This window comes from Cnephaeus nilssonii, assembly GCF_951640355.1.
Source record: "Cnephaeus nilssonii genome assembly, chromosome: X".
NCBI classification, from domain to species: domain Eukaryota; kingdom Metazoa; phylum Chordata; class Mammalia; order Chiroptera; family Vespertilionidae; genus Cnephaeus; species Cnephaeus nilssonii.
Window position 1 is genome coordinate 8,563,878 of NC_137071.1, and position 18,600 is coordinate 8,582,477.

The 18,600-nt window shown below is 46.1% G+C and overlaps 1 protein-coding gene across 2 annotated transcripts in view; it reads right to left on the reverse strand.

Moving 5' to 3' along the window:
• Positions 1-16,140, reverse strand: part of MAP7D2 (MAP7 domain containing 2) — a gene marked incomplete at its 5' end in the record, with an annotated part of 51,141 nt that extends 35,001 nt beyond the window's left edge. For both annotated transcript variants that reach the window (XM_079764734.1, XM_079764733.1), the window contains 5 exons: positions 663-785; positions 3,665-3,775; positions 7,061-7,235; positions 14,604-14,767; positions 16,065-16,140. In XM_079764734.1, the coding sequence (XP_079620860.1) occupies positions 663-785; positions 3,665-3,775; positions 7,061-7,235; positions 14,604-14,767; positions 16,065-16,140 (649 nt within the window). The remainder of the gene's footprint in view (positions 1-662; positions 786-3,664; positions 3,776-7,060; positions 7,236-14,603; positions 14,768-16,064) is intronic.
• Between the last annotated feature and the right edge of the window lie 2,460 nt (positions 16,141-18,600).

Consider the following 18,600-nt stretch of genomic DNA (forward strand, 5'->3'; position numbering starts at 1 on the left):
GGCAATTTAAAATAACTCCATTTTATAGATGAGGAAACTGAGGCTTAGAGAGGTTAATTAGCTTATCCAAAGTGGTAAGAAACAGTAAGTGGTAGAGTTGTTTATAGGACCCCAAAGACTGGTTTAAAGGCTACTCTGCCAAACCATCTCTTTAAATTAAAAAGTCTATCCTCATAAAAATAAGTCTAGCCCACCAGGCTGGCATGGCTCAGCGGTTGAGCATGGACCTATGAAGTAGGAGGTCACGATTCGATTCCCAGTCAGGCCATATGCCTGGGTTGTGGGCTTGATCCCCAATAGGGGGCATGCAGGAGGCAGTGGATCAATGTTTCTCTCTCATCATAGATGTTTCTATCTCTCTCACCCTTTCCCTTCCTCTCTGAAATCAATAAAAATATATTTTAGAAAAAAGTCTAACTCCCATTTACCCATGAAATAGTTTTTTTTCCTAATCCACATGCCTTCAATGACAAAATCATTTAATCACCTTTGTGACACTTAAAAAAAAAAAAAGAAACATAGCAATAGCAAAACACTGATGGGTAGAAATTTCCTAAAGCCAGTAAAAGCGAAGCAAAATACAAAAATTCAGGAATAACTTATAGGCTAACCAACACCACTTCTGGTATTTTCCTTAGTGTCACCAGCTTGGACTCTTTTACCTGAATCACTGGACTGTTCAGGGAATAAGAATGCACTTCTGCTTCTGGATAAAGAAGCCTGTGTGGGTGCCAACAGTCGCATAGCAGTTAAGTTTTCCGGGGAAGTAACTGGCATGCAAGGAGCTGAGGAATGGAATCAAATAAAAAATGTAAAAAGGAACATTCAAACAAAACAAAACAAAACAAAATGTTTAAAACAGCACAGTGCATGATGCAAATTAACTTTTGGGTGGTAGGACGAAGTGGAAAATAAAAATATTCTGGCACAGGATGGCTTCAGAGTTCGTCATAGTAAAATAAAACAAATGATGTATCATTTAGAGTATGAAAGAGTGCATTAATTCTCTTGGGGTGCCAAAATTCATTCAATATGCCATTACAGTATTACCTGTTATCACTCTAAGAGAGTTAGCCCATTTCCATAATATGGACTCAAGAAACCATTTACTCACCAAGTAGATCTAACATTGAAAAAAAGATTACGTCTACAAAACACTTGTTTTAGGTCCTCTGTAAAGAAATATTTTATAAGACACTGATTTTGTTCATGTGTAAATATGCATCCTTTCATACTTTTTCCATGGAAATAAGGGCAAAATTAAATAAGCACGAAACTAAAAATAGCCAACTGATTATCAACTTTAATGGAAGTAATAATATTCACAATCCGCCGAAACTGGTTTGGCTCAGTGGATAGAGTGTCAGCCTAAGGACTGAAAGGTCCCAGGTTTGATTCCGGTCAAGGGCACATACGTTGGTTGTGGGCACATCCCCAGTAGGGGGCGTGCAGGAGGCAGCTGATCAATGTTTCTCTCTCATCAATGTTTCTAACTCTCTATCTCTCTCCCTTCCTCTCTGTAAAATATCAATAAAATATATATTTTTAAAAAATAATAATATTCACAATCCAAAATTCAGGGACTTAAATATCATTCTGATGGTTTTGGAACATATTATAAGGTAATGGATTAACATTTTCATTACAGTCAAACCTCATTTGTCAGACGTCTCCCATCTCAAACAATTTGGTTTTCCACCAAGTTGTTCACAGAAAAAAATGTCCTGGTTGTCAAACTAAACTGTTTTTTGATATGACAACCCTTTCATGCTGATACCTCAGCATGACAAAAAGCTTCTCTCAGGCAACGAACAAAAGAGAAAATGCTTTTGTTGCTGGGGAAGCCAACCATTAGCATAATTTTAAAACATAAAGAGGCCATCAAGAATCCTAATGTTGCTAAGGGTATGAAAGAAGCAATGAGCGCAGGCAATGGAAGAGGTAGAAGAACTGTTGCTGATTTGGATAAAGGAAAAGCAGCCAGTGACAGCATTTTGGAGGCAGTGATATGTGAACAAGCAAAGATGCTGCATGCTGACCTGAGACACATCCGCGGACCAAATACTGAAAGTGATTCATTTAAGGCCAGTAGGGGGTGGTTTGACAAATTTGAGATAAGAAGTGTTTATTAATAGGTCAAACAGTACGTTAGACATGTACTATATATAAAAAAGGTTAAAATGAAATCATTTCGGGGTCTGGAACAGATTAATTGAATTTACATTATTCTTAACGGGAAAGAATGATTCAGTTTTTGAACAAATTGCTTCTTGAACAACCTTCCGGAACGATTTAAGTTTGAGAACCGAGATTCCACTGTACTTTGCATTATTTGGGTACCCAGTAGCCAGTAAAAGGTTGGGGAATTAAAATGTTCAATTCATAATTAGCAAGTAGATAATCTAGCTGCCAATCTTTATATACTAATCAATACAAATATGAATTTAACATCAATTGGTAACCATGTGAATTCATGAAAGCATATGGAATACACTACTAGAATAGCATTATGGATTTAAAAGCATGTAGATTTTTCTCATCCAGCTCTTAATCAATCACAGGTTTCCAGTGCTTACCTATGAACTACATCAGAGATCAGCCATGCTGACATTTATGGGTCTCTGACACACAGGACAGGCCACTGTGCTGGAGGTGCAAGGTCAATGCCATCGAAAAATAACTAGGAAGACACGCTGGCTTCTTCAAAGTCACAAATATCCTTCTGCTGGCCCTTTGGTGATGACTTAAGGTGTTAAATACTCCAATGGCACCTGACACTTCTTTAGTGACGCTTTACAATACACGTTCGATGCATGGACAGCTTCCCACCTTCCGTAACCTGCCTGCTCTGAAGGGTCTCATTTCAGACTTTTACCGACTTATCTGAGCCTCCATTGGAACTCGGGTAGCTTTAAATCTCCTTCAGTTTCCGACACTGCCAGAGTGCCGGAAAGGGCCGCCCATCATTTTCCATATTAATTCTGAACTGTTTGGGCAGGCCCCCAAAGCACAGGCAGTAACACATCTACGTCTCCCACGTACCTCTGCCTCATTAATTCTGCCATTTCTGGCTAATCAACTACATCACACCAATAGCTGGATAGTTACTTTTTTAATGGTCACATCTGCCCACTGGCCAATTAATTCTGGGGCAGGATAACTCCTGCATGTACTGTGGAAGATGGAATAGTCTCTTTAAGGCAGGGAGGACAGCAGTAATTCTGTCTCTTTACAACCATGACCTGGCTGCAAAGGGTGATGCCACTTTCCAGACTCCCATTGTGGCCCTCACATTCAGACCACAAGACTAGGATAATGGCAGTGTTTGTAGAAGGTGCAAGAGGGGATCTCACTCCCCTGGCCAGCGTGGCTCAGTGGGTTGAGTGTTGACCCATGAACCAGGAGGTCAAGGTTTGATTCCCGGTTGGGGCACAGGCCCCAACTGCAGGCTCAATCTCCAATGTGGGGCGTGCAGGAGGCAGCAGATCAATGATTCTCTCTCATTATTGATGTTCCTCTCTCTCTCCTCCTTCTTCTTCTCTGAAGTAAATAAAAACATTAAAAAAATTTTTTAGAACAAAAGAGGGGCTCTTACGAAGACTGACATTAAGACACACACACTAGAAAGAACAAAACTGGAGATCAGGTCTCCATGTTCACTTGCCTCGCTCTGGAGAATAAGATATTGCTGCGCTGGATGAAGACAGCCGCTTACTCATAGGAGGGTCCATCTGCTTTGGTAAATTCATACTTGATGTCGAAAGTTTCTCATATGCTGCAGAGAAACACAGTAAAGACATTAGTACATACACCACTGTAGACTGAGAAACACACGCCCCAGTGTTCTTCCCGTCCTAATCCACATGCCTTCAAAGCCACTGTGACACAGCACACTGCTTCTACCATCCTCCTATCTATCAATGTAGCCCACCTGCAGGTGCCCTGGCCACAGCAGCCTTCGGACTGAAGCAAGATCTTCTCTTCTACTTCTCGACTCTGTTCTTCTATTTGATTTCATCCAACCTCACTCGACTGTCCAACTAAAGCTATGCTAATCCCACCAGCAAATCACTTATTTCCTTGTGTCCAGGGGCTTTTAGTCAGTATATTCAGACCACACGAAACCACCACCAATCTGGACCCAGAGACAAATCAGCACCAGAAAAGGTTCTATGGCCTAAGCGCATGAGCGGGAACTGGACTTTTTCTGAAGGCTGTCTACAGCTCAGGTTGGACAGAGAAGTCATCTGTAAGGCAGGGAGCTCTAGTTAAAGCAGAATAAGTTTCAGTAGTTGATTTCTTCCTCTTATCAAGAGATGGGGTCACAATGGCCTTTTCTCAAATGCTATGATAGCTTACGGTTAGGATGTTAACATGTGGTCCCAGGTTTGGTGTTCTTAATTTCCAGCCATTATTTCAGAGTAGTTTCTAAATGAACCCATTACAGTAAATGAAGCGGTATGGATGGTGCCCTGCCAAGCCATATCGGAACCCAAGGCAACAGGGAAGACATGTGCCCTGGCTTGAAAGGAAGCAAACTCACCAATAAGACTTTCAAAATCCACTCCTCTCCTGTTTTCAAATGAGAGAAATTCCATGTTTGATATTTCTTCTGACCAAGAGATGATCTTAAAACATTTTAAAGCCCTAGCCAGTTTGGCTCAGTGGATAGAGCATCAGCCTGAGCACTGAAGGATCACAGGTTCAATTCAGGTCAAGGGCACATACCTCAGTTATAGGCTCGATCCCCAGCCCTGATCAGGGTGCATGCAAAAGGTAACCAATCAATGATTCTCTCTCTCTGTCTGCCTCTCCCACTCCTTTCTACTCTCTTTAAAAATCAATGGAAAAATATCTTCTGGTGAGGATTAACAAGCGAAAAAGACAAAAAATAATTTTTTTCATTGACTTAAGCTGAAGTCAAATTACAATAAATTCTTGTTTTGGTAAAAATAAAATATTGAAACTTACAATCAATTCTGGGAGTTTTAAATCACCCACTTTTCAATTTTTAGTATTTTGGCAAGTACTTTAATGTTCTGAAAGATAATTAACTATTAGAAATTACATGAAGTCATGTATATAGATAGGGTCACACATTTCTTCCTTTGCCTCAGGCTCCAACATGGTTCCGCATGACAATGGTCTTTAGGAACTCGATATTTTGTTCATCATGAATTGTTCTGCATTAATTTTGATTAAGATATTATTTTATCTTGATATTGTGAGATTTTTGGTGCTCCCTTAAATTGTGTGCCCGAGTTGAGTACACTTGCCTCACCCAGGTCGGGACCCTGGGTGCGATTCCCAAGGGGTAGTTATCAAGTCCACCTGCCCCTCTTTATCAAGAGAAGGCCAGGGCCCGCACTACAGTTTCCTCAGCCCATGCAGCAAAACCTCTGCTACTCAGTAACACTAAGAAAGATTCTTCTTCAGAAAAGGGATGTTGGAAAGCAAGGATATTTACGCCTACTGCTCTAAACTGACCTTGTGCCTGGCTATTAAAGAGTGCGTCCCTTTTACCTTGTTTTTTCTTTGCCAGCCAAAGATGGGTTGAATTTCTAAAGTCATTATTAAATAAGAGCAAAGTTTTGCTAATTCTGTTCTTGATCTAGACCCTAGGAAGTTCCCAAGCCTATATCCAAAGCAGAGAGCTTATTGGAGAGGTGAAGTCAAGAACCGAGCCCATTGATCGCCTTGTTTGGATCCCCAGTGTTAGTGCTGATGAACTCCCTACCACTGCCTCTCAACACCTCTCCAGAAATCCATCACATTAACACCCGGAACTTGGTGATTAAGCAGAAGTGACTGAAACACAATACTACTTAATGCCCAAACCGATGATTAATGAGAGTGTGAAAGATCTGAACGCACAAACGTCAAACACTGACAAGATTTTCAAAGCAGAAGTTAGTGAGCTAAGGATGATGACATGTCTCCAGGGCAGTAGGATGAAAGGCATGCACAGCTCTACGATGACAGAAACAAAGAAATATGAGCGTGTCATTCACATCGCTAGAAAAAAAAAATGTTCTAAGGGGTCAGACTAAGAAATCAATTGTAAAAGTGCTTCAGACAGACATGGTGATGGAGGAGGATGATCAGTACAGTCATCACAAAATGCCATGGCATGGTGATGCTCGGATATACCATTGGTGGACTCCGAGGCGGCAGGGGTCTCTGGATCCGGAGGAGGGGTGCTGGCCGCTAAACCTAGAGGAGGGGGTGGAGTATTTTCTGATTCACCTACACAGCAAAAAATCAGAGCAAAGAGAGATCAAGGAAAAGTCCCACTTTCTGGTTGACTTAGTTCCTACTTAGGAAACTAGAAAAAGTAACTGAAATGGGCTGACTTCTCATAAACAGAAAAAAACAAAGTCTATTCACTGATGAGAGGTAAAATGCACAACTCAGCAAAGACAAGAAACTGTAATACAAATGGAAACCCATCTGCTTTCAGGAAGAGCTGTTCCACACATCCTATCCTGTGGAATAGGATGACAAGAAGTAAGGCACTGAAGGGGGAAAGCCACCCAGACTAGTAACAATCCATACAGCAAATTAAAGATTTGAACATTTAACATGAGTACGAACTGAATAATGAAATACATAAATCATCTTGAAACAAAATAGAGCAACAAGAATTTAATAAGGAGGAGGGGAAACCCCTCTCCCCCTTTTTAGAGGGTAACTGCTGCTCAATCTCTGTGGGTTGCGCTGCAGCGGTGACTTAGCCTACTGCCACTGATGTTCCCAGAAATCAGATTGTCCCAGTGCTTGCCGGGTGGATCTGGTTCAGCAGGCTCTGCATTCCCGTTCTTTGCTTTCCTTTTGCTCTACCTCACAGCCCAGTTATTGTATCAACTGCTGCCTGCTAGCAAAAGAACGCAGATCCCCTTCACGAGAAACACATGCACGGGAAGCGTGGCAGTTTGAAACATCACATCTGGAGAAGGTACCTGCAGATTGGTACCAAGCATCCCCCTGCCCCTGCAGGCTGTGCCCACAATCTCCCGCCAGCCCTGGGGCCCCCGCAAAGCAGGGACAGCCCTAAACTCACCTTCAAATCCTCCAGGCCCGACAATGACTGCCGGGGATGCTCCTCCCCAGACTGCTGGCGAGGCTCCTCCCCAGACTGCCGGAGATGCTGTAGCTCCTCCCCATGAGTACCTCTTCTTCAGCTCCAGCTGCTGTGAGCGCTCCAGGGACCTGCGCAGCATAGCCTCCAGCCGCTCCTGCCCAGATTGCGTGAGGGAGAGCAAAATTAATACCAGCCTCAATGCTGGGATGAGTCACCAAATGGGGCTCTGTGCTCAGCATCCAAAACCCAGACACAAGCGCTCTCGGCCACACAGTGCCTTCTCGGTGGGTGGAGAGTAAGTAAACAGTGCGGCTGGTGTGATCCCAGACCCAACACCTCATCCCTGGGACAGGCTGTGCAGCCAGGCCTTGATTTAAGAATAATGCTAGACAAGCATTAACTCCTTGAGGCCTGTCTCAAGCCCGGGTTTGTCCCACCTACTATGCCCTAGACCCAACCAAATGCTCTCTAGTTGAAATGCATAAAGCAGCCTGATTTGAGAACATTTAAATTAAAACATAATTTGAATGTTATAGCCTTAAGCCTAACTTGTAGAGGGTGCTACATGACTGTGGGGTTTATTTTGCAAAGTCCTGTTTTCATCTTAGAATTTCTTAAAGGGGGATCAACTGTTTTCTAAATTGCAACACTTTTCTGCTCTATAGTTTTCTGGGGATGCTACACATTTCAAAATTTGAGAGAGACAAGAGCGGGGGAGCTTCTAGCCACAAAATAAAGCATCTGTGCCTTCTCAGAGACGGATGGGAGAAAGGGAGGGAGAATTCAACAGTTTTTAGCCAGAAGAGAAAAGCACCCAGGCTTCTCTGTCTCTTAACAGAGCATTTATCAAAAGCACTCTCCTGTATTAACCCAATTGTCACTTTCATAAGGCTGGGCCTGACTGCTGGCAAGTATTTCCTTGGCACTGGAGGTCCAATTCTATCTATACTCCTCACTGCCCAGTGATGCTGCAAATACCAACCCCTCTCCCTGCCTTCCCATGGAGAAGGCCAAAGCAAAGCAAACAGTTATGCTGACACCCTTTGGCCCTCATCAAACCCACCCTGGGGTGCTCCAGGAACTGGGCTAATCTTAGCCTGCCTCCAAACAAAAAGATCCTCTTTTCTCCTGGCTTAAATAAGCAAGCCAAATTAACTTAGGGCAGCACCAACTGAGTAACTGTGACTTAACCTTTTGCACTCGGGTGATGTCGAGTGTGACTCCACACGGTTAGCATTAGAATAAAGGAATCGAGAAAAAAGCAAGTGAGTGCAAAGGGTTAAGGAGTGGGAAAGACTCCCTTATTTTGCTCACTAGAAACACAGAAAAAAAGTCACTTAAGAGGTGCCTTGACCCATCCTTTGTCTACACGAGAGGGATAAGTTGAGCATTCACCACATCTTGGCCTCCTCTACAGAATTTCTCTCTGAACAACACTATGCTAAGAGACAGCCTCTCCAGGGACCTGAGAGCTGAAAGGTGATTTTTTTTCCTCCTGTAAATCTCAGATTTGAATTTGCTCTAGTTTTTGGCTGAGACTCCACAATCATGAGTGTGCATTTTCTGGCAGAGTCCTGTCCTCATGACCTGGGGGGATCCATAAAATTGTGACAGCCAACCCTTGGGGTCTGTCTGAGAAAAGCTGGGGGCATTGAGGGACTTAACATCTGGACTATTTGATGCTTGAGGTATGATTGCTCAAGACTGGGGCTGAGTAGTATTTCATTACATGGGTTTAACATATTTGATCAATGACCTAATTTAAGTGCTGAAACCTTGTACCACAGAGTAAATTTAGTATTTAGTGGGTAATGGGAGATTTCCTACATGCCAGGACCTCACAAGGTAGCCCCTCATCTACTAGGCCCGTGGTTGGCAAACTCATTAGTCAACAGAGCCAAATATCAACAGTATAACGATTGAAATTTCTTTTGAGAGCCAAATTTTTTAAACTTAAACTTCTTCTAACGCCACTTCTTCAAAATAGACTCGCCCAGGCCGTGGTATTTTGTGGAAGAGTCACACTCAAGGGGCCAAAGAGCCGCATGTGGTTCGCGAGCCGCAGTTTGCTGACCATGGTACTAGGACAATAAGAAAGAATACTTATACTCTTCAGGCCCACCTTACCACCAAGCAGCTATCTAGGGGCATAATTAGAAGGGAATGATCACCCAACGCCAGACCTACTCTTTGACTATTCAATTACCTTTAGAAAAAATTACCTCTCCATCTACCCTCAATTCACCGAGGGGCTCCAAATTCCACCATTAGAGATTCATTCCTTTGAACTGTTTGTAGGCTTATGGAAATGAAGCTATCCCTGAGAAAAGACACAATCACTTTGTGTCACCCACTTTTGGAGAGATGATGAAAACCAGGTAGTAACCAAGCTCTATGGTAAGGGGATTTATAGAACCCAAAGTTGTCAGAATGGGATGACTCAAACATCAAAAAAAAAAACCTGGTTCACTTCACTTTTCTTAAAGATTAGTTTACATACGTCAGTATTACTCAGTGTGTATCTTTCTGTTCCTTCATGTGATGGAATGGAAAGATTCCTAGATTTGGAGTCAAGAGATATGGATTCTAATCCCACCTCTGCCTGCTACTTTTTAGCCCTGTCACCTTGAGTTAGTTGTTTTAACATCCTTGGACATCAGTTTCCTCATCTATAAAATGGGGATATTATCTATATCAGCAGACCACTCAAGTCTACAAGATAGCCCTAACCGGGTTGGCTCGGTGGATAGAGCATTGGCCTGCGGACTCAAGGGTCCCGGGTTCGATTCCGGTCAAGGGCATGTACCTTGGTTGCGGGCACATCCCCAGTAGGGGGTGTGCAGGAGGCAGCTGATGGATGTTTCTCTCTCATCAATGTTTCTAACTCTCTATCCCTATCCCTTCCTCTCTGTAAAAAATCAATAAAATATATATTTTTTAAAAAGTCTACAAGATAATAACTAGCATAGGAAATCCTCAGCCAATGCTAACTGAATCTGGATTTAAAGAGGAGGTTATCGACAGGGCAGTCTGAGCAGTGGTTCTCCAACCAGAGTGGGTCCCTTCCCCAGAGTCCCCTGCATGCTTGTTAGAATACCATGGCTGGGTCCCACCAAAGCAGCTCTGGGCAGAATCTGCTGAGGATCTGCATTTCTGACAAGTCAGTCCCAGGCAATGTCAGTGCTGCTGGTCCTGGGGCTATACTTCCAGAAGCACTGGTCAGAGGACAGGCTGAGCATGAGAGAGCATTTAAGAAAGTTCCATCACAACAGAAGAACAGTATTAATAAATATTAGAGCTGCATACCGCATACCTCGATTCCTGCCAAGCTCTGGTTCTCCTGATGGTCGATAGAGGATGGGGAAAGGGCAAGGCAGATTCTTGTCCCTAGAATGGCCTCTATTGGGTGGGGCTTAGTAGAAGGAAAGAATAAGAAGACCTCACCCTTGACTTCTTGAGCTCTGGCCCTAGATCTGCCTGGATGAACTCAGAGGAGAACCATGACCAAGGTGACCTGCTGAGCTGGCCTAGCAGTATAAAAGGACTCTAGCAGGGCCCGGCCTGGGTACCGATACCCAGACAGCCAGCTCTGGCAGGAGAAGAGGGCTGGCAGTGCCTTTTCCAGTGCCCTTTCTACTCGTGTTCTGGTGATGACAGGTGGACAAGCTCCCAAACGGTCCCCAGCAGAACTCCGTAGAGGGTCTTTCTACAAACAGATGTCCACCTCTGACCAGAAAGGCCATGCAGTCACCACGGGCCCACAGTAGCAGTGGGCAGCCCTCGGCTTAGTGAAGTTCTGTTTAGGTTGAGTTCAGAAATGTGTCTTTCTTTTCTTCTTTTAAATCCTCACCCGAGGATATTTTTCCATTGATTTTTAGAGAGTGGAAGAGAGAGGGAAAGACAGAGAGAAATATCGATGTGAGAGGAGAAACACATTGATTGGTTACCTCCTGCACATGCCCCTACCAGGGCCCAAGCTGGGGAGGAGCCTGCAACCGTGGTACATGCCCTTGACCGGAATCGAACCCGGGACCCTTCGGTCCGCAGGCTGATGCTCTATCCACTGAGCCAAACTGGCTAGGCAGAAATGTGTCTTTCTTACACTCAGCCTGGTGGGTCTTGTTAAGTATTAATCAATATCACAATGATAAGTTGTGATGTGTCCAAATACCTTACAGAGATGAAGCTACTCTTTGAGAGAGGTCTTTCTTAGCATGAGGAACATGGAGTTGGCTTTGCCAGGCTCCATTTGCCGGGGCCTCTGGTCAGGAAGCCATCCCTCCCACGTGGAGAATGGGTGACCGCCGTGTGTTGTCAGCCCTACCCCAGGTAGGTGATAAGGGCTTGTTCCAGAAGCTCGATCCTTGGGGCATGAGAGAGTTGGAGGAACCTGCCTTGAGGAAAAAGTAGCCTCCAGTGGACACTGGACGGCCCGTTCCTCAGGCCAGGCCTAGCTAGCCTCCAGTCCTCCTGATCCTCAAGACCCCTGGGAGCCAGGCTGTCTGTGGTGCCCACTTCGTTACTGGCAGACGGGAGGCCCCCTGGCTGAGTCGGGGGCTCACCCATACCGATGTGAAAAGTCACCAAGAGCAACATCATGGCAACCCGTCATGGCACCAGGTCAGGGCTGGAGGGAGGTGGGGAGTCACGGGATTTTTATGAGCTCCTAATATCAGACCCACAGAGGCGGGACTTGGTGGGCAACCCGATCACTTTCCAATACGCTAGAGAAGCCAAATGGGCTGCAGTGGAATGAAGCCCTGCAGCGGCTTCTCCCTGGTGGACAGAGGCAGAGCAGGACAAAAAGAACCGAAATCTGCCCCTGGCAAGAAGAAAGGAGAGTCTCCACAGCCGTGTGCCAAGAGGCAGCGGCCCTCCCAAAGATCTCCAGGGACCCATAGGGCTGTGTGCAGAGGGTTTCCTTAGGAGAGGGACTCCTGCCATCTAGACCTACCCATTCTCCCCAAAGATCACCCAGGCGAATCCCAAACAGGCCTCCGCACAGGCAGAGCCAAAGCCAACGTGGCTAGCAGGCCAACCTGCATGTGGATAGTCCCCAGGCTCCACTGGGCTCGCCCGGGGCACCAAGGGCTGGAGCAGGTGGCAGAGGGAGGCTGCGGCTTCCCTGCCTCTGCCTCGCTAGGTTGCTACACAACCACAGGAGGCCCAGCTCTCAGCCTCGCCCTGCCGCCCTGCGGTGTCGGGGGAGAAGGAAGCAAGCTTGGCTTGTGTTTATGCTGACAAGGGTCAGGCAGCATCCCCTGTTCTCTGCCATCACCACATTAGGGATGAAAGGGAGCACACAAAGCAAATAAAAAATTAGCCAGCTGTGCAACCACTCAAGATTCAGCTGCATCAGGACCAACCATCTGGCACGACATTCCCTCATCTGCAAGAGCGGGGAGTCAGAGCTTGATTTCAAATGCCTCTGGCGCCACTGTTCAATGAGGAAAATTACAGACAGGGAGCCTCAAAGGCGGACCCCTGTGACACCGCCAGGTGGGTCAGAGGCTCGGGAAGTGTCTCCCGTGACTTCACAGTGCCCCTTCGTGGAAGCAGGAGTGACACACTTGCTCTGGAGTCAGCACGCCCACCAGATGCCAGGAATCAAAGCAGCGAGAGCAGGGAGGAGGGGACAAGCTGTGAGTCAAGCAATGGAGGACGGGAAGAAAACGGGAGAGTCCAGTGACTCATGACCAATACATACAGGCTGGGAAAGGAGAGATCTGCCCCCAGGTTACTGAAGTGGCCCAGTACACGGGGGCTTTTGTCTTAGTCTATAGACTTTGCACCATAATTTTTTCTGTGTAGCTCCCTCTTTGACCTAGCTTCAGCCCAGGTAGGCTGAAGTCGCTGAAGGGAATCAAACATTTCTGAGCATTACTCTGTGCTAGGTGCTTTGCTGGGCACTTGCACAAATGTCACTTCCTTTAATTCCCATGACCACCTCTGTTTTGTGCTAAGAAGACTGAGTTAGAGGGTTATGTGAGGTCAGGGCTGGGGTTTACATCAGGAGCAGATGAAGCCACACAGTGGTCAGGCTGCAGCCAGCAACAGCGAACCATGGCTAAGACCCTGGCTTAGACCTTCATTTGCTAAGAGGAACACAGAAATTGCCAGGTAAACAAGTGTTTTGTGGGCAACGATGAATGTAATTGTGTGTGTGTGCGCGCATATGTTCGTGTTTTTTAAATTAAAATGAGGAAGGGGTAAAGATATATCATGATAAACCATTCAGACATTTAAAAAATACTGAATCTGCCCAGCCAGTGTGGCTCAGTGGTTGAGCATCGACTTATGAACCAGGACAGTGGTCAGCAAACTCATTAGTCAACAGAGCCAAAAATCAACAGTACAACGATTGAAATTTCTTTTGAGAGCCACATTTTTTAAACTTAAACTTCTTCTAATGCCACTTCTTCAAAATAGACTCGCCCAGGCCGTGGTATTTTGTGGAAGAGCCACACTCAAGGGGCCAAAGAGCCGCATGTGGCTCACGAGCCGAAGTTTGCCGACCACTGAACCAGGAGATCACAGTTTGATTCCTGGTCAGGGCACATGCTCAGGTTGTGGGCTCAATCCCCAGTGGGGGGCGTGCAGGAGGCAGCAGATCAATGATTCTCACTCATCATTGATGTTTCTATCTCTCTCTCCCTCTCCCCTTCCTCTCTGAAATCAATAAAAATATATTTTTTTAAAATACTGAATTTATAGGAAATTTCTGTATACTACAGTATTGGCAGTTAATAAACCTCTGTGTTGTTCATACTAAATGATGAGTCATTATACCTTATGAATAAAAGATGATCATCACCTGATACAAGGCTATGACTACATCCTTAAAATATACTTAAGAAAATCTAAACCCCAAAAATGCTTTCCAAATATATTTTCAGAGTTTAGTAATAAAAGACTTGGTAGGGGTAATTATATTCCATTTCTTTTTTAAAAGGTAACTAGAGAGAAAGGATGATTAAAGCAAGGAATTGCATTAAAATATACTCGCATCTTTGGATTTAAAGGCAGACCATTTGATTTTTTCCCATCGGTGAATAACAAGATCAAGTTCTCTTCCACCCTCACAACGCTTCCTCAAGCCTGTAGGCTCAGACCCCCAGCAGAATCCCCAGGTCTACATCACTCGGCCCCTATCTATAGTCCCCTCTTGGTCCTAGAGTCAGAGATGGTTAGGCTGGAAGGGGCCTTGGAGACTGCCAAATCCAACCCACTCACTTCAGGGACAAGCAATTCAAGGCCCAGAGAGGCCAAGTGGCTTGTCCAAGGTCACACAGCAAATGAACAACTGAGTTGAATGGATACGTCTCTTTGTTCCTAGTCTAGTGCATTACTGGACTTCCACTGTGTCGTGTGAAGCTGCGGAAAGACAATACGGTGAGCCACCCAGGAGAGAGCTTAGGAGCAGATCACGCTTGTACCACAGAACTGGACAGGATGCCCAGGTGCCCGGAGCACCAAGCCCTGTGTGAGGCGCTCAGATGAACTGGGGGCCCCGGAACTTTACCCCATCCTCCCGGAGCTTCTGCCTCCTCTTCTCTTCCACGGCAGCCCTCTTCTCGTTCTCCCTGCGCCGCTGTTCCTCTAGTTTGCGCCATCGTTCTTCCATCTGCTTTTCATACTGGAGTTTGGCTCTTTTCTGCTTCTCCAGGAACTGTTGCTCTCTGGCAGCTGGGGGAAGAAAAACAAAGAGAGGTGGCATTAGCAGCGCACACCACACCGTTTGCATTAAGACCAACAATGCGGAAGCAAGAGGGAGCCAAAAACAAAAAAAGAGCACGGTGGAAGTTCAGGCCGCAGTGACTGAGATGAGGGGTTCTGGCAGCTCTGCCACTAGCTGGGTGACCCTGGGCATGCTAACCATGCCAGCTCTGTTTTGGTTTCCTCCTCTGTCACATGGCGACAGTCACGTCTGCAACATCACCGTGCTGTGAAGATGGAACGAGACAATGCATGAAAAGGGTACAGTAAGTGCGCCTACACGTGGCAGCCATGACTACCGTTGCTATCTCAGAGTCAGCCTTGCCAGCCTGGGTAAGCCATACACCACTGAGAAATGAGAATTGTAATGGTACATTCATTCAAAACACATTAACTGTGCATACACCACTCACCAAGCTAGGCAAGGGGGTGAACACATGAATGAGCTTGGCCTACACAAGACAATAAAGGGGCCTTAAGTCTACCTGGCCCAGTCAGGGAAGGGTTCCCTGGAGGGGACAATAGGGGGCAATGCCTGAGCTAACCAGCAGGAGGCAGTCAAGAGAGAACTTGAAAGCTCCTCATTTATCTCAATTCAGGGGGGAGGGGATACTTTCTAACCACACACTTTGTACCTACCTCAGAGCACCCTGTGGGGACAGGCCCTACTTACCCATCTACAGCCTGCAAGAGGTAAGACAGCCTTTCTCAACCGATTCCCCATCTTAATACAGATGTCTCAATTGGCCCTTCTCGAAGCCCCAGAGAGAGAGAGAGAGCCTGAGTGAGTGCACACGGTGGACACCCAAGACTTCTCAGGTTCTCATTCCTCATGCTACCCACAGCCCCGAGCACAGGGCCTAGAACACGGCGTACGCTCAGTGTTTGCTAGCCGAGTAAAGGAACTGTTTGGAGAATTACGTAATTGTAAATGCACCAATCGCAGCATGGGTTCGCCCCCAATTCTCCACATTCATCTAACCATTGTCCTAGCTCAGTGGTCGGCAAACTCATTAGTCAACAGAGCCAAATATCAACAGTACAATTGAAATTTCCTTTGAAAGCCACATTTTTTAAACTTCAACTTCTTCTAACGCCACTTCTTCAAAATAGACTCGCCCAGGCCGTGGTATTTTGTGGAAGAGCCACCCTCAAGGGGCCAAAGAGCCGCATGTGGCTCGCGAGCCGCGGTTTGCCAACCACGGTCCTAGCTCTCTTCCAATTCAGTCACAGAATTTTAAGGCTCTTAAGGAAAGATACAACTTACCCATAAACTTTTCCCTTTCTTCGCGTCTTTCCTTGGCTAGCCTTTGTCTCTCATCACATCTTAAGAACCCCTCCATGCCTGCAAGAAAGAAAACATGATGAAACATTTCTTCACTCCTTCCCCACCTGCTGGGCCCACACCCTGGGTCTGGCCACACGCACATCATCCATCTTCATCACTTTGGCCTTGGAGGCCGGGTCCCTCACTCCCCACCATACACAGCCCAACACACACTCACACACACACACACACACACACACACACACACACACACACACGGGCAGCCCCAGAACTGAGGGGTGGCAACAACAGCTGCCACAGTCACCCACCAACACCAATCCCAGAGAATCAAGTCCATTCCCTAGTCTTCTGTCCCCGGGCCTGGCCCTGCAGGCATCAGAAAGTGTAATAAATGACCGAGAGCCCTGACAGTGTGCAGAAAAGCCCACCAGGTCTCCCCTAGTCTGGCTCCCAGGGGAGAGGAGAAGCAGAAAAGTGGACACGATTATTACACAGAGTGAACATTCTAGTGTCTGGAGGGACCAACGGCTGCAGGACACATGCGAGCTCCTCAGATGAACACTGAGAACCACACGCTCAAGTTTTTGTTGTTGTTGTTGTTGTTGTTGTTGTTGTCTTTTGTTAATCCTCACCCAAGGGTATTTTTTCCATTGATTTTTAGAGAGAGTGGAGGGAGGGAGGGAGGGAGGGAGGAAGGGGAGGGGAGAGAGACAGAGATACATAGATGTGAGAGAGACACATCAACTGGTTGCCTCCCATACCCACCCTGACTAGGGCTTGGGATCGAACCTGCAACCCAGGTATGTGCCCTTAACCAGGAGTCAAACCTGAGACCCTTTGGTGGTGCTTGGGCCTACTCTCTAACCACTGGCCAGGGCCACAGGCTCAAGTTTGATTTTGGTTCTGAGAAGTTTGCTCTGATGTCAATCTCAGTATGTTATTTGTATTTATTTTTTAAATATATTTTTACTGATTTCAGAGAGGAAGGGAGAGGGAGAGAGAGATAGAAACATCAATGATGAGAGAGAATCATTGATCAGCGCCTCCTGCATGCCTCCTACTGGGGATGGAGCCCGAAACTCGGGCATGTGCCCTGACTGGAATGGAACCATGACCTCCTGGTTCATAGGTCGATGCTCAACCACTGAGCCACGCCAGCCGGGGCTCAATGTTAGTATTTTAGAATCACAAAGAAGCAATATACTCCTGTTTGTCGCTTAAATAACTACAAAAAATAAAATGGAACAAATGGCAGTTAACCCCACGCTCTCCTCCCCCGCCACACACACACATAAATGTCCAGGGAGCATCCCAGGAGCTCCTGTCATCCATTTTCTACAGAACCCTAAAGGGCTTTCTAAATCAAAAATGAAATGATCTTCACCGTTCTTATAGAATGGGAAATAATTTACAGCACTTAGGCCACCATTGGTCATTCATGAATATTATTTATCTAATGTTCCAGCACAACATTCGGAAGCAATAGGCTTCAGTGCTAGCACAACCATCAGCTTCCTAGTTCCTGAACCCACCTCGCTGGTAACATCACATGTTGATGTCACAGTGCCAGTTGCCATGGAAACCTGTGCCCCACCCCTCTCTCAAAGGTTCCTGTACTGTCCAGGAAGGACTGAAAGGTCTGGGCTACAGAGTAGGAATGTGAACAAGGACAGGGATGGATGAGACAAACACTAGATTGTCACGATTCCCCACCAGCATCTGCTATTGAAGCCTGGCTCACAGATAGGGCCAATCAGTGCTTATTAAGAGACAAGCACTAAAACAATCAACCCTGGACAAGTGTCACTCTCCATGTTTGGTTTCAATCAACTTAATCGATGCTACCAACAACATGGATGGCATCAATAATTTCAAGCCCCCCCCCCAAATAAAATAATTTCAAGGCCCAACTTCTCAGCTCTTTACTGCTGGCCCCCCACAATCAAACCCCAAACACTCTTTCCCAGCTTGACCTCAGCACTGGCCCTTTCTCCCCCACACCTTCCAACTAAAACTGCCCTTTCTCCCCTTCCCCCCACCTTCATTCTGCTTGGTGGTTGTGTTCGCCTCTAACTTGGTTTCCATGGGGACAGAGAGGCTACTGAACCAAGGTGGCTTCCACATTTCTGGGTCACCCAGTTCAGGCCCCTGCCCCGTCCCCTACAGTGGCCCCAAGATACACACACAGTGCTCAAAGGTAGGCATGTAGTCAGTGGAAGGGGAACAGGGAGATAAAACCACATTTCTCTTTTCTCTAAATATGTCCAGGATCTCGTCTCTACAGCAAAAGTTTGACTAGTATGAATATGTTCTGTGTGAAAGACCACAAAGAGAAGTTGAGGAGCCCTGGACGGATGCTTGTGCCCTCCCAAGGGGGACATGCATCTCTCTGTATTGCCCACGCCACCCTCCAGGTGTTAATGGGCCTGCCCCATATCTAAGGTAGAGCCCAAGAACTACTGAAAATGTTCTTTAAACAGAAGAAAGAAAACAACAGAGGGAAAAGGGCCAAGCA